The sequence below is a fragment of the Neodiprion lecontei genome, chromosome 7, assembly GCF_021901455.1.
Source record: "Neodiprion lecontei isolate iyNeoLeco1 chromosome 7, iyNeoLeco1.1, whole genome shotgun sequence".
NCBI lineage: Eukaryota > Metazoa > Arthropoda > Insecta > Hymenoptera > Diprionidae > Neodiprion > Neodiprion lecontei.
In genome coordinates this window covers 20,005,010-20,021,974 of record NC_060266.1, presented here as the reverse complement: position 1 = coordinate 20,021,974, position 16,965 = coordinate 20,005,010, and the positions used below count along the sequence as shown (strand labels likewise).

General features: G+C 39.3%; 1 protein-coding gene across 9 annotated transcripts in view; it reads right to left on the bottom strand.

Moving 5' to 3' along the window:
• Positions 1-836: 836 nt before the first annotated feature.
• LOC107220865 (protein single-minded) overlaps positions 837-16,965 on the bottom strand; it is a 61,373-nt gene continuing 45,244 nt past the window's right edge. For 6 of the 9 annotated variants that reach the window (XM_046745033.1, XM_046745037.1, XM_046745031.1 and 3 more), the window contains exons 3-9: positions 14,838-14,923; positions 14,636-14,728; positions 13,167-13,391; positions 8,002-8,213; positions 7,774-7,880; positions 4,251-4,823; positions 837-3,055 (exon numbers count right to left, since the gene is read on the bottom strand). In XM_046745033.1, coding sequence (XP_046600989.1) covers positions 2,340-3,055; positions 4,251-4,823; positions 7,774-7,880; positions 8,002-8,213; positions 13,167-13,391; positions 14,636-14,728; positions 14,838-14,923 — 2,012 coding nt within the window. In that variant the 3' untranslated portion in view covers positions 837-2,339. The remainder of the gene's footprint in view (positions 3,056-4,250; positions 4,824-7,773; positions 7,881-8,001; positions 8,214-13,166; positions 13,392-14,635; positions 14,729-14,837; positions 14,924-16,965) is intronic. The other 3 variants (XM_046745030.1, XM_046745035.1, XM_046745032.1) reach the window with 3 other exon arrangements.

The following is a 16,965-nucleotide window of genomic DNA, read 5'->3' as shown; positions in this document are numbered from 1 at the left end:
GATTAGAATCGCGTAAATCTTTGTGGTAATTGTTGATTTTAAAAGAAGAAATTTAACCCTGCGCGAAATGCCATGTAAAATTCGCATTAGACGAAGATTCAAGAAGCGGATTTTCCGATTCTTATACGAATTTATCAGTTTCTAATCTATTTTTATCTCGTGGCATTTTTTAGCAAAAACACTCTCTGCATCCACAAGCCTTTTTCACGTGAATTGAAACGAAACATCTACATATAATATTCGTATCGTATAGAATGGGGGGAATTAATTGATTATTATCAATGAATGAAGAAGGAAAAACTTCAGAGGAAAATATGATGTATTTTCATTTTGTATAACGTGTCGTGTGTGCGTGTGTACGTGGTAGTCTTTTTTTTTTTTTTTATATGTCTGGGGCTTTACCGTGCAGCGCTGTAGTTTTACAATATATACAGAGCTTAAATTATATTATATATAATATATATTATATATAATATATGTATACAATACTTCGTATCAACATTACATAACGAATATTTCGCACTCGTAAATATGTGTGTATATGATACATAATTATTCATTTATTTATTTATTCAATCAATTTTTATATTAATAATATGTCATATGTATATATTTATAAATAAATACGTTACGCGTATATTATATAACACATGCAATGCGTGTTTGTTATTCATTTCGCCCGTGTAACATAAAGTTGAAAACATGAAATTAACATTTTCGAATACAAAATTTGAAAAAATCCCAAGTTCAATACAATCGAGCGTCACTTTTTTATTTTGAAACGTTGTCATTATTTTCTTTACTTCCGCTGTACGTACATTTCTTCTTTTTTTCAATTTTTAATACTCAAATGAAAAACAAAAATATGTTTAACGTTGCTTTTAAACTTGCCATTTCATTCTACGAACACGCTTATTTATACATCTATACAAATACACATACGCGCAAAGGACGTGTGACATAACTAAGTAATTTATTTACACAACGAACGCTAAAGTTAAATCATACAAACAAAGATATGTAATTACCAGACAAATAATGTTCTGTATAATTCTCGCTGTTATTAATGTTGTTACATAATTATTGTTATCATTGTTATTAAGTCATACTACGTTAATATTATTTTTATCATAATTATTATCGTGATTATTATTGGTATTATATTAAAATACTTCATAACAATATCGTTATTATACCTACGTACATATATATATATATATATATATATATAATATGTTTATATATTTTACACGTATTTATATGATAGAGAATCGTGTGCCTTTGAGATACGCTATTTACATTGTATATTATTACACGTATTACAAGTTTTTTCACCAGGGTGAATTTTTTCTCTTCTCTATTTTCTTTAAATTTCAACCTTTGCAATGCATGTACGTACGCTCACACATTGCATAATGGTGTAATCAAATAAAATTAATTGAATACAACGATCTAGTCGTCATAATTGTACGGGTGAATAAATGGGCGCATATATCTTTGGTCGGTTGGCACGAGCACCGGTCAGTCTTCGGGTCTATATAATTCAAGATATACACACACTTTCTAACGCGTAATACGTATTATATTTATTTCAACATTATCAGCTATATTAGATAATATACATAAATCATTTACACTCATCCTGAATTAATTCGTTCATTCGTCAATTTATTCCTTACAATATACATATATATATATATTAAACTGTTTCGAACTACGTATTATAACCAGTTACGTTATACTTACACGTATATTATCTGTTTTATATTTTATGTATGTATAATATTTACAATACCGTTATCAGTATTCTGAAATCAACACTTAACAAGTCTGTATTGAAGTATACGTATAACTTAGGGCCATAACGGCGACCAGATACTCGTTTCGACTTTGTTGACATTAATTTTGTATTTATAATATCTAGGTACCTAACAATGTCATCGCATCGTCTATATATATGTAATGTATCATATTTACACGCGCAGCGATAATTTGCGAGACGCGATGCGTTCGTTTAAAAAAAAAATAAAAATTTTTTTTATTAAATTAAAGTTAATTTCGCGACGTCGTCGATGATTGTTTCAATCGGCGCTCACCATTCTCGACGAAGGTAAATAAAATATAAATTTCAACACGGCGACGACACGGCGTGTATAATAAAAAAAAAATACCGATAAAACTCGCGACCAGCACGAGCTGTCATTCACGGTTCTCGTCTCGACCGACAGGATGGATCCGACACCTGTCATTTGATCCAACGATTGCGATCGTCGTCAAAGTTCCGGGATTACGGATCGAGGATGAGTTACGGCTCGCTAAGTCGGCCCTTGGAGCGAACGTCAGTGAACAAACTGGTGGTGAACCTCGTGGTGATGTTGATGAGAGGTCAGCGGCGGGGTTCCGTTTGCCGTAGAAACGGTGTGGGCCGACTGTCCAGGACTGTACTGCTGGGTGTCGACAATGACGCTGGTATACCCAGCCGGAGGAGCGTCGAGGTGCTCGAGCGAGTGGTGATGGTGGTGGTGGTGGTGGTGTTGGGGGTGGTGATGCGCCTGGGGGTGAAGGTGAGGGTGAGGGTGGGGGTGGGGGTGGGGGTGGGATTGCCGGGGGTTGTGATGGGCAGGGTGGACTGGATAGGAGGTGTTTTCCTGGTGGGCGAGGCTCGTCGTCGTCGTCGCCGTCGCGTAGCTGCTGTTGTTGTTGTTGTTGTTGTTGTTGAAACCGCAACTCGGAAACATTACGCTACCGTCGGCGAGGCTGGCCGACGAGGAGGAGGAATCGAGGAGGTGGTGTTGGCCTGGATAACCGGTCGGAAGTGAGTGGAGACCCAACGGACTCGGCAGGTGAACGTCGGAGGCATCCGAACTACCGCAGGAACTCGATGAGGCTGAAAATGGCCTCTGTTGTTGCTGTTGGTGGTTCTGTTGCGGACTGTGTTGCTGCTGTTGGATCGTTGTTGGTACCGTGTGATGGATCAGATGCGAGTGAGCCTGCGATTGTTGCTGTTGATGCTGCTGCTGTTGTTGCATCGATGGCATCACTTCGTGATGCATTCCTGAGTGGACAATGCAAAGGGGATGAGTAAATGATGGGCGGGATGGTGTTGTTTTTCGATGAGGAGTACTTTTCGACTATCTTAATCTCATCGAGTCTGATGCTGTGTAGCAGATTTAAGTGATAACCAAGCAACGTGGATATAATATGACTCGATATGGGATTTTCAAAGCATTAAACTTTTGTGGCTATTTACTGTTAACACTAGAACTGCCGAGGTAAAATGTAACATGAGGTAGGAATGTTGAAATGAAATTGAAAAATCAGTCATTTTGACTGGTCTCGTAGTTCTAGTGTTAAAGATACATTATACATTGATACAAAGTTTGAGAGAATAGTGGTTCAATAAGTCACCAGAATGGCGCTGATAAGCAATAAGAGTTCAACCTGAACCTGACTATTAGAGATCAAGTGAAGTATGTCAAAGGGAAGTAGCAAGATATGCGAATAGTTGTAATGACTAGATTAGTTGATAAAAGTGTTCTGAATACATGGTCCATTGCTAACGTAGTGAAATGAAAATATACTCAATACATAACCTAAAAATTTACGACAAAATGTTATCATCATACCTAATCCTAAATTTCAATTTTTTCAACGATAGATTTAACAAATGGTATGAATAACTTTGTTTAATTGGGACTTGAAAATGTCATTTAGTAAGTTTCCTTGAAAACAACGCCTTCGCAAAGCGGATATCTATTTTTCGGTAAGGTAAGGTAAGAAGAATTGTCTGAATGCGATTTGAGCACCTCTTACGAAAAAAAGTGAAATTTTCGCTATAAAGTATAAAAAAAAGAAAACTGGCGATCCTAACCTATAAACCTCCGTGCTATAAGCATACTTCCTAGATTCGTAAAATACGCGTTTGAAGTGAGCGAAAACTTGTGAAAACCGAGTAGTTAATTGCTTTAACATTAAATCCGAGGAAAAGATGGCAGACGGCGAATCGCAAGATCATATGAGGATAGGGGAGAGAGCGTTATACGGACCAACGCCGCAAGAGGCGCTCAAATCGCATCTTGACAATTCCTCTCACGTAGCCTGAAAAACTGGACCAAGTTTTGAGCCGAGCGCTGGTCGAGTGTCGTCTCCTTCTCACTACCCCGTGATGTACTCTAGCTTACAAACACTTTTTACACACGGACATAGTCCTCCTTGTCCTCTACCCTCGATACGTTACATTAACATCTCACCTCCATACTGGTAGAACAATTCCGTTGGATAGTACGATCCCTCGGCGTGATTGTTGCCGCTGTTATTCCCCTGCGGCCCGTAAGCCGTCGTGAGATAATGAGTGTGTCCGGTTGCTTGTCCCGGGACAAATTCGGCACCGGAATAGCCGGAACTGTCGCCATAGTCGGTGTCCGGTGGTTCGTTGACTCTTCCGGTGCGATACGGCGGGCTTGGACTCTGCTCAAGGTCAATGTCGGTGGCCGAAGTCGGTGCCGAGGTCGGTGTGCCGGGTAAGACGGTCGTTGCAGAGGACAGAGCGCCCGGCAAAACCGTCGTGGCCGTCGATAGGGAGCCTGGTAGAACTGTCGTCACTGGTGGACAGGAAGAAGTTCCAGCGGAGAGCTTCTGCTCCGAGTTTAGGACCAGATCCGAAGCCTCCTGCTCCGAGAGGACGTAGTTTACCGAGACTATACAGTGCGGCCTTGAACTTCTTGAATTGTGAACGATGGTAACGTAACTTTGCATCCAAACCCAACCACCGGATCGTGTCAAGAATCTGTAGTACTTCGTCGTTACTTGGCCTCTGTACAAAACTGTTCGAAAGCAGCGATCAACGAGGGGTGTAGAATTTTTTTGGAGCAGGTCATTGCGCGTTCGTCCAATTGGAGCAGCGCTTTTACCTCGACTTCGTGAGTTTAACCCTTTCAGTCACGGAAGCTACTATAGTGATGCCCTTTCTTTTTTTTTTTTTGTCGTTTCATGTAAAATTCTGAATTTTTTTTACATATTCAGGTAGAAAATACTTAAAGCTTTGGAATGATTAGGATTTTTTTGTGAATCCGTAATTGTTTGAAATTGTTATAAATAAAGGTATGCAAATAAAACCATATTTTAGAGAATGTAATTCGTTAGCGGAGAAATTTGATAGTAAACGTATGCTAAAAAAGCTTGGAATTCATTGGCTGGCTAACAGAGATCTCAGAATCGTTATTAGATTTACAAAATTCAAGGCATAGGGGTAGTTTTTACCCTCCTTAGGGATGCGTATAGATTGCATCGGAGCTTGCACCTATTTTAGGATTAAAATCGTACCGACTGAAAATAAATACCCACATAAATCGGAATTTGAGACTACCGTCACCCCATTCTAGGGGTTGTTTTTGTTTTATCAAATTTTGACGTCAGATTTACATTCAACGTCGAAAAATACATGGGGGAAGAATAATTGCACTTCCATTTAAAAAAAAAAACCGAAACGCGTGATTGAAAGGGTTAAATTTTAAGATGAGATACTGTGAGGACCGTGGAATGATTTATTGATGAAAATGATTTTATGAAAACATTATCCAAGGCCAGTAAATGTGCTTTTTGTTTGACACTGTGATCATGCGTTAAACTGAGAAGGAATACTCGATTCCCTTTCTTGCATTAATTATTGATCAAAAGAAGAGCTAACAGGAATCATTTATCATTTTGATCGGAATGGTTGCGAATTCAACAACATTATTTATCACTTTTGTTAGATATTCTGAAATCAATCGATTCCATTTAATCAAGATTATGTAATACAAGGTCCCCACTAGGTTCGAAACGTTATCAAACTGTTTCGTATCATTTGACCTTCATTTTCAAGAAAACAACCCTGTTCATTACACCGAGGTCAAGAATCAACTTTTACGTCACATGCATAAAAAGCTCGTTGCATAAAAAAAGAAGTAGACTAACCGTGAAAAATTCACCTAAAAAGGGATCGTTGCGATTATTTCTTCTTTATTCTTGCAGGACTGTTTTGTCGTGAGCGATAAATTGCGGTACTTAGATTAACACGAACTGCATCTTTGACTCGGGCAGTTTAGCAAGCGTAGTCGAATATCTCCAAGTTTTTCACGATTATGCGACAGCTGCTTCAAATTTCGTCTCATCTCGCGAAAAAAGTGTCGACGCCGATTAACGAGAGTGAGAAAAAAACATAAAAAAAATAAAAATCCGTGTGACTGGATGAGATTCGAGCAAACGGCCGTGAACTCCGTGACGTTGAGTCGGCAATTTACACTGGCGGGGCTTTGGATTTTTATGTATACAAGTGAAATGAGAGTGGGTTCATCGCGGGGTGGATGGAAGTTGTGGGTGTGCTCAAGTGCTCATGTATTTGCCGTGGGTTACGGACGGGGTTGAGAGGAAAGCGCCCGGGTAATATTAGGGGCATTATTTCAACTACCCTGCACGGGAAACGACGAGTCTGTTCAAACAACGATAGCAACCTACAGCCTCCTTCGCTCCAGGCGATTCCCGGTTCACGCTGCTGCTGCATTGCACCATCGATCGATGCGATACACACCCGGTATAAACCCGGACGAGTGCAGCATTCGCCTGGCTGAAGCGCAGCTAGTGTCGTTAGACTAACAAGGAAGATGTCCCAGGTCGATGTCTCCGATTTCATTTCTTTTGCAATATGTTATAGTGGACTAAAAACCAAGCGAAACGTATTTTTTTTCATCTGCCAATAATCACTTTGAGAGGGTGAAACCACCATTCAAAGTAAGGCATGTCGAGTGGCGATTTGGCGATTTCACCCACTGGAACGTAATATTTTTTAACCAATTCAACTGGAAAAGTTTTTCTCACAACGAGAATTGAAAAATGTAGTTTTCTCTATGAAAAGAAAAAGTACTTCCAAATCGCCACTTGACACGCCTTATAATTTGGAGGGTGGTTTCGACACCTTGAAGCGTTTAATGGCGGATGAAAAAAACGACGCGTCGTTTAGCTTTAATTCTACCATAACGTATTACAATAGCAATGAAATCGGAGATATCGACCTGGGATACCTTCCTTGTAAGGTTTTTTACCAGCAATTGCGTTTACAAGACTATCATAAGCAGGCAAAAACTCTTCCACAGGTGACTGACTGACTTTTGTCAAGCAAGTACCGTGTGCCAAAAATGCATATCGTCTCGTCTTCCGTTTCCGGAAGCTTTCAAAGTGAGATGAGGATGCTGGCTGGAAGATGAAAGAGATTCGGGCAAGTGTTGTGCCTTTTAGCGTCACACACAAGCCCGCGAAGATGCCTGTCCTCCAGGCACGACACATATTATTTGCCTCTGTTCCAAAACTCTTCAGTCTAGCTCTTGCCACAAAGTCAGACGTCAGCTGTTTTCGACACAATGCAAAGCTCCAAGCGCTTTCGAGTACACTTAGAAACATCGCGCTGAACTGCACTCGCTTAAGACTACATGTATGACCGAAGTGTATGTGTGAAAGGAATCCGTGGGGGAGGAATCTTAAACCCAAAAATTGCCCGAAGTGTCGTTCGTTAATTTTCTCACGAGATCTGGATGAAATCGTACGCTTATGTAGTGCAGGATAATAAGCAGTGCACTCAATGGTCGTTGCACTAATGCTTAGAGGCAGTTGGTGTTGGTGACATATGCAGGGAATATTCTCACGAATCGTGAGGGCAAAAAAGAATTTTGTTCACAGGAAAAAAGAAAGTGTTAAAATTCTGTTACGAGATTATAAAATATGGTATTGATTATTACTTACGTATTTGATGAGAATATCTCATCTGCATGACGTCACATCCGTGGATATACTGGTAGAGAGTTTTCTCGATTAAATCCTGAGGCTCGTAGCCGGTCAACTGAGCGACCCTGAAATTGATAAGGTACTCGTCGTTACAAGTGGCGTAAAGAAGCTAGAGAACAGTTGAATCAAAAGGAAACGAGAAAAGGAGCTCAACGAACGAGGCGATTCAATTATAGAGACAATCACCTTGCGTCAAGGAAAATTAACCTCAGGTCGAGGGAGGCGCGAAACATGAACATGTTGTGATGGAGCTTTATTTCCGTCACCGAACTCGGGGGCAGAGAGTGACCCACGGCCACTAAACCCACATTTTGAATACCGGCCTCTTCGTACTCCGTTCCGCCACCTCCGCTCAAGCTGAACTGCTTCACCTTTAAGTAACCGGAACAGTGGATCACCTGAAACGTGAAATGGAATCCAGGTTAGACTCGAGATTCGTGACATGTCGAAAAAATAAAAGGAGCTTTTTTTTTTAAGGAAAATACTTGGAGCAATTTGAATTTGACGACTTTGTTGTTTATAGTTAAAAAAAAAAAATAAATAAAAATACTAAAATGTTCTTGAAACTATAAGCAATAAAGTTTTCAAACTCAAATTCCTTCAAGTCTTTTCATTTTCTATGATAAACAAGAACCCCTAAAAATAGGTATGATTTTATATTGTCCAACCTGTATCCCCCCCCCCCCTACAAAGGATACTTTATAAGATGCATCGACAAAAGATTGAATGAAAAAATTCGAGGAAAGATTTTTAAACGAAGTGACGAAAAGACAAGCTTCAACGAAACATGCCGGTGAAGTTTGTCGAAACGATCCGTCAACCCTGCGAAATGTTTTCTTCCAAGCAGTCTTGGAATACCTAGACTCCTTCAACTCTTTGGTCCTGCAGTTTGTTGGAGAACTTTTTTTTTTTTTTTTTGTCTTCTGCGCAAGTAAAGCTTGGAGTGCCTTCTGTGTAAAGTGCAACACTCGAGACTGCAGGCAACCCAAGAGAGGGATGGTGGTTCACGCTTATGCAAGAATTGTGCATAAAGTAAAGGGTAAATAACCAATTCCTACATGTACGTACGTTACGTTTTAATTGAATAATTAATACAATCCCTGCAGTTTCAAAGGGCTTGAACAAGGGCTTCGAAATTTGTAAATCAAATAACCTTGTTAGCTGCGGTGCATCTTCTCATATCGTCTTTGTGTATGTGTTTTATAAATATGCAACCATATGTTCCGGGACTCGCTGTAACCTCGTGTATGTAAAAAGAGTTGGGAGGAACATAAATAAAAAAAACGAAAAAAAAAATCACAATAACGTAAACTCGAGGGTTTTTCAAGCCTCGCGGCGTTGCTTCAATTTACGTCTTCGTTTTACGTCGGTACCTCTTTGAACAATTTATTTCTCTTCTCTTAAGAAAAAAAAACAAATAAATAAATAATATGTCGAAACGTAGCTTGATGTACGAATGTTGTCTTGATGGAAGAAAAAAAAAAAAAAAAAACACCAGTGGTGAAATGATACGGTGACTTTTTTCAAAATATAAAAACTAATAGAAAGAAACATTTTATAGACTCATGGAAGTCAAGTGTAATCTTCGAACTTGAATATATGTGTCATTTTTCGAAGTGAATTCAGGGTTTGTACGCGCAGGGAAAATCTGTAAAACAGGGGAAAATTTAGGGAATTTCTTACAGCAGTGAAAAGTCGCGGAAAGGTTAGGGAATTTCAAAAATAAGCCTGGAATTTTGAGTCTGTCGAAGAAACAAGCTAGTAAAAAAATTTGTACTCAAAATTTTGTTTCTCAACACCAAACTTTGTTTCGTTTTTTTTCTTGGAGAAAATCGCCGGCTGTTTTTCGTAAATCGATAGTCATATAATAAGATATTTACTCGATAATACTAAAAGTATTAGTATTAATGTGTAAAGAAATTGTCGTTATTCAGCTTTATATTTCTTGAATTTACAGGCTGGAATATCTAGGAAATTATAGATTAAAAAAAGCGTGCAAAGCCTAGTGATCAACTAACATATAATATACATAGTAGACAATATTTCCTTACACAATGGTTGACGATACTTTTATGTGTATATTTACATTTCTTTCATTTCATTAATTTGGTCAGCCTTTTAATTTCTCAGTCTATCAATCGAGCAAAATAAAACAATAATCTTCGGTTACCAGATTCGTTTATTGCAAAGGCCGTTACCGCTCACTGTGTAATATGAATGAAAGGTGTACATACGGTAGAAGAAGAAAAAAAAAAAATAAATAGGTGAGAACCGAACAGGTGTAAACACGACGTGACCTTTGTAATCTCAGCGTAGAGTTCGAAAGAGCCGACTTACAGTATCTAGTCAGTGTTGCTCCGAACACCGCGCCAGCAAGTTGTAGGTAAGTGTTATAAGATAGTTACGTGTCTGGGCGTAAATTATACGCATATAGTGCGGTATTGTGAGAGCGAATAGCCATCGGCGTGTCTATTGACATAACTTGCATAACGAAATGAACTTCTCGTTAACTATCAAACTAATGAGAAAATTAATTTTCGTTGAGCTAAAGTGTATCGGAGATGTGAGAAATTAGGGTTAACGCTGTTGTTATTGAAACAAACGCGCCGATTTTGGAATATTTCAATGTGCGATAAACACGGATAAATTGACTTCACGCTTAATTGAATGCCCAGATTTATTAACCCTCGGTTAGCCTTCACCCAGACTTGTGCTAAATGCTCCTTCGACTCGATTTTTTATTCGTAATTAATTTTTAATCTTTAAATTGTTGAATATTTTCTTAATCCAACTGTCGGGATAGCAAAAAAAAAAAAAAGAAACCTCAAAATAAGTACCTAAATTGTTAGGGATGTATATTTTGTTGCTTTTCATTGGGTAAAAAAACAGCTATGCTGAAATTTTTACAGCACCTTTATCATGCGTACATACCCATCACGGGAACTAGGATAATCATGATCGCTTTGGTAGTTGTTGTTTGATGAAAAAAAAATTTGAAATTTTTATGAAATTCATTTCATAGGTTTGTCTTAAAAAATTGTCCAAAAAATGATTTAAAAAGACGATCCCCGTCAAGTTATTATCAAGAACTATTCCCCGCATCTTTGATCCGAGTATATAATTCGTAGATCGACGATCGAATCAAGGCTCGTCGTTTACACAGACAACGTTTCCACGCGCAAGGATAAACCCTTGTTATACTCAACGCGGCGTGATTCGCGCCAATTAAATCATGGGACTCATGGGGTAGGTACAAGGGAGGGTCCATGGTGTATTCCTACACGCTCAATTACACATTGATTAAGGTAGCCTCGAGGCGTGCTGTGACAATGCGCATAATGCAATGGTGTGACAGGCTCGACCAAAGGCAGCAAGCCAACTAGGTCCTCTTTGTTCCTTTAAGTGCTATAGAAAAACTACCCTTAGCTTGACTAACAGCTTAGAGGGAGAAAAGACGAGCAACGCGACTCGCTTCCCTCCCCGTAGAGGATCTACTCGCTACTCTGCCAACCAGACGAGACGTTACACTTTGTCTCCTAGTCGGGTTGACGCCTCCCAGTTATTGGGGAGCTGGTGGTTCTATGGTGGCCAGGATCCCGCGGCTCGCCAAAGCCTTCGTAAGCTATTTGCTAAACAGATCTCCTATTTCGAGGGTCCCTTAGATTTTCGCATTCAACCCGCGACCGTCGCTCGTTTTCTCCCAACAACTTTACCGCAACCCCAATAACCGATTGAAATGTTTCCTCCCCGGCATATGCCGGTGTCGAGACTGCTCTATGACTCTGATTCCTTACGCAAATATCACCGTCATTCATTCGCGAAATCTACACCCCGTAGCACAATTTGGTTTTGCTATTTTTTGAAAACGGAAACAGAGTCGGTGACGTTGCTTTGTCACAGGTCCAGTTTATCACCCCAGACTTTAAATTAAGCGTGCGCGAATCAGGCTTGTTTGTGCGAGTAAAATGAAGAATGATCGAAGAAAAACCTCGGGTCTCGAAGACCCCGTGTACGTATTGCGTAGTGTTTTATTTTTTTTGCTTGCATGAATTTCTCCCACATCTTCCATCGTTTTTTGCTAAAACTAAGATTGGAGTCTATTTCTGAATTTGTAAATCATTGTAAATCCAGGACAATAACATCGTAATTTATGTCACTGCACTGATTATGTAAATTGACAACTCTGTTCAACAGTAAATGCATAGTAAATTCATAATCATTTTAATCAATTAATATCAGAAACGGGTGTTACGACCCGTTACAACTGTTTCGCGAAGTAACAAGTTGAGTGTACCGGTTATTGACACGTTTAGACCCAATCATAGACCCTTTTATTACGAAGAAAAATTATAAACTGACATCAGAAATTGTGAATTTTTCGATGACTAAAACCAATCGCTAGATGATTAAACACTATATATAAATTTACTTCTCTTGGTTATTTCATAACAAAGGATCGAACAGATTCAACCAAAAGGGATCAATAACCGGTACACTTACCTTAGTCAGACTGTTTCGCCGTTGAGGAGGGTCCGCGCAAAAGATATATGGAAAAATTTGTGGAATTTGGAATTCCAGATTCCGCATCTCGCACCAAAACTTCCGCTTTACATCCACACAACGCCTGTATTCGGTACACGCAATACACTGCAAGAGCGATATCTACCTGGTGGTCGCCCCGTTGCAGGATCGCACGTGACCAGGACAATGCCACCCCTGCTTAACCAATGGGCAACACTGCCGCATGGCCACCATGCTTATCTTTATTTATGCATTTTTATTCGTTTTACGATTTCCTGTTGCGGATGGATGGATGCGGACGGCTTCTGTTATGCTAATCGTTAACGCTTCTCGGCGATCGGAAGGTTGGCTGCAGGTTGTGCCTACTCGCTCACGATATTTGCCTGTATTCTACTCTGTGCAGTTTTTGCCGGCTTTGCGCAGACCTGCCGCTGTATAGACGAGAGTGAATTTCGTAACGTTGACGTAACGGTTCATTGTTAGGAAAAATCGTTATCTCGCAACTCTAAGATCGTAGCAAATTGAGTATTCCATTTTTAGAAGGGAAAGTGTGTTCAGATTTTGGAAATTAAAGTCTTTAAAAATTTTAAAAACCATCGTTTTAGTTTCAATATCTCGTTACATTAACTGTTATTAACTTCAATCTGCTCGCTATAACCGATTTTCATCACTCGAGGTCCCTTTTCCTCGCGAGAATCGCAATAAATCGATATTAAAGAAGTGATCGCGATCCTTGCAACTCCGCTTCCAAATACCTTTGCACATTACTGAAATTCGTATAATCTGACACGTTTTTTGTTTTTGGTTACAGGGAAAGGAGAGGAGCTAACCTTGAAACCGTGCGTTGTGAGACCGGCGTTCCTTTTCGCAAGGACACACTTCATCCTGATGAAAAACGCCCGTTCCAGTTCGATGTCACCTCGTGGATTCGGCGGTGGAAGATTGCTCAGTCCGTTCGGAGATGTTGCCAGGTGGGTCAGACTTAGGACAGCTTCCATTTCTTGGTGATCCGCAGGGAAAATATACTCGTAGATACTGTTGCCGGTCAGTTCCACCTAAAATAACAAGGGTTCAAAGGATTATTAACAAATGCGTATGCTGGCCATTGTTGGATTTGACGCAAAGGGCTGAAAGCTGGCGACTTCTCCGATACGCTTTTGGAAATATTTAACTAAACGTAACGTCCCAGGAGGTCGACTTTACGTTCGTGTTACTTGTCATATTTCTGTTACAATAAATACGACGTCACAAATTATTGTAATTTTAACATTTAAATCGTCACATCGACGTTTAATTTGTATTTTGTACTTTTTTTTTTTACTTAGTAATAGATTAAAAAATATTTAAATGAATCAAAAAATTTTAGACGACCTGCTGGGACATTATTTTTCTAAACGTGTAAAAAGGAAAACGTTATTCTTCCGTTACAAAATTTGACCAATTCAATTGATCGTTTTCAATATTCATCGGTGATAAGGCGCCTGCTATCAGCCCTGTATAGATGAACCTAAAATGAGATTCGTTACGGCTGGTCGACGATTTTCGGTTAACAAGTGTTAACCTTTATCTAATACGTTGAACTATACATTTTGTACAAGGTGTTACCGAGTAAATGCCCAGTACGTTGGTAGTTACCTACCATTAGGGGAACAAATATCGGTAAGACAGACCTACCGAGCTGCTTAATCACTGTAGTTAACCCGAGTCATATAATCACTTTGACGTGACACTGAAACGCGATCACTGAACTCTGTTTAGCATAGTTTATATAAACAACGAAACAACTGCTTGGCCAAATTCATACAGCTTGGCAACACGGGCATTTCCAGCTCACTCACGAGGAGTTTAAACCGATAAATCGGCGATCTGTATTATCGATATTTGTTCCCCCGAGTAGTAGGCAACCCATGGTACTGCGGCATTTACTCGTAAACACCCTGTACTCACTTTTTGGCGTTAAAAGTCGACGAAATTCAGAAGACAAATACCTTGCGAATATTTACAAATGAATTGCTCTGCAAGAAGTACGAAGAACCGATAATTTCCAAGTTACGGAATGTCTTGTATCGACCAATCGGAACGCTCCGTCGCGCTAAATGCGCGCGCATCGTTCGAGTCACGTGACATTTTCCGGATCGGAGATGTCTGAAGATCCGTAACTCGGAAGATATCTGTCGCTCGAAATCGTTCTAAGGAAATTTTCGTCGCGACTTTTACTCGATAAATTGATCATTCGACCTTTCACCCCGTATTCCGAGGCTCTTTTTCGTTTAATATGAATAAATTAGGGGATATCTCCGACCTGGGATAATCCTAAGTGCACGCTAGCAGTCTCGCTGATGTACATGATTTTCCCGTCAGGTGCAACGACAAATATGAATCCGTCCAGTGTCTGAAACCAAGGATATAATCAGTGAGTATATGTCAAAGACTCGCAGGTTTCACGGGTAAACAAGTATTTCCCAAGATTATCGTCCAATCAGCGAATACTGAACACTTACTTGCAACAAATGTGAGCCCAGTTCCTTGATTGCAGCCTCCCGCGGATTCGTTGCTGGTGGAACCGCGCCCCAAGCGTCTCCGAGACCTGAAAATCAAATTAGAAATTCAGATTTCGCACTTTTCTGTCGGCGATGAACATCAGACCGGTTAAAAAAATCACCATTTATCGCATAAGTTCATTTTATGCAGTCGATACTGTTCGCTTTAGTAAAAAACGCCTCCAGAATAACAGAATATTCGAGTCAAACTGTCGATTCAGGTTTTATACGGTTATAGATGGTCCCCACAAGTTTATCTCATCGTTGTCTGCCGAAACGTTTACTCTTACTACTGCGATTTCGCGTGTAGCTCGTTCTAGCCGCAGCTCCACGTTACCTATTTATTATATTGAATGCTGTAAGAATTATCGAACAAAAAGAAAAAAAGCTGACGTTATAAGTTACACCGTCGAAATCATTTCCTTACTTTTTTTTTTTTTTTTGTGTATCATCTAAAGATTTTGTTAATATTGCTAGTTTTAAACTGTAATGAATATATCGCGCAATATTCATCAAATTTACGCTTTTCAGAAACAAATTTTTGCTGTTTCCAGATATATTTTCTCTTACGCAAGAATTGAATTTTTTTTAACATATTCCGCTTCCTGGATCATTGCGCAATTGAAATAATAATACGGTTACAATTATACATAACAATTATATCGCCGTTATTGCACAACTGGCAAACAAGTTTAATATCCTCAATAACGTGTCGGAATAAATTAATTATCAACTATCGAGGGTTATATACAACGGCGCGAATAAAGAGATTGCCGAAAAAAAAAAGATGGGTTCCTTAGAGTGTATAAAAAGAACTAACCAGATACAATATAAGTACCAACTTCGCCATACCTGGGGGGGGGGGGGGGGGTGGTATAAATTATACCATACGTATAATACAATGTCCGCAAAATGTGCAGGGGTGAAACGAAATAGGCGCAGTGCATATATGTGACAAACTCGAGTCGCCAGTTTGCAGCAGTACCTACCTTCCTACCTATCCAACAGAGTATACTTGGCTCGTGTTCGCGCATTAATTATATTCCTCGGCGCGATATTAGCGGGAGAAGAGTCTGTACGGCGGATGAAACTTTTCTCTGCGTATAACATACGTGTGTGGTTAGGTATAAACTGTGGCATAGAGTGAAACGTGAAAACAATCGACTACGATTAATGATAGGTTCGTTAAACTAATGGCCGCCGATAAAACAGAGCTCCGATTTGGCCAATGTCATTCGTATACTTGTTTTTTCCTGTTTTCTTTTTTGCGATTCGATTGTTTTACGTATGTACAGTGATGTTCGTTACTGCCCTCCCCTTTCGGCTAGCTTGTTTTCGGTCTGAAACAAAATGCGAGTTTGATTTTATACGAAGTTTGTGACAATGACTACCGATCTATTGTTACCGACTTCAGAGATTGGGAGTCATTTTCACAGTTCAGTAAAACTCATTAATATCTTAAACCTCTTAACCTTTCGTCTAACTTGTTTTCGGACGGAAAACAAAATCCGAGTTTGATTTTATACGAAGTTTGTGACAATGACTCCCGATCTATTGTTACCGACTTCACAGATTGGGAGTCATTTTCACAGTTCAGTAAAACTCATTAATGTCTTAAACCTCTTCACCTTTAGTCTAACTTGTTTTCGGTCCGAAATAAAATGCGACTCTGATTCTATACGAATTTTGTGACAATGACTCCCAATCTCTTGTTACCAACTTCAGAGATTGGTAGTCATTTTCACAATTCAGTAAAATTCATTAATGTCTTAACCTTCCGTCTAACTTGTTTACGGTCGGAAACAAAATGTGAGTTTGTTTCCATACAAATTATGTGACAATGACTCGTAATCTAATTATTGTTAGATAATTCGCGTAGAATTGAATTCGTATTTTATTTCGGACTGAAAACAAGTTAGACGGAAGGTTTAAGGCATTCATTGACGTTACTATACGTGATACATAAGAATCAGAAGGGGAGAAACAAATAAATGGAAACATAAGACGAAAATAAAGACGCGGTGTTGCACTTCCGTTTACTTAAACACCTTGACAATATTATTCTTTGCTTTTGTTGCCTTTTTCTTCG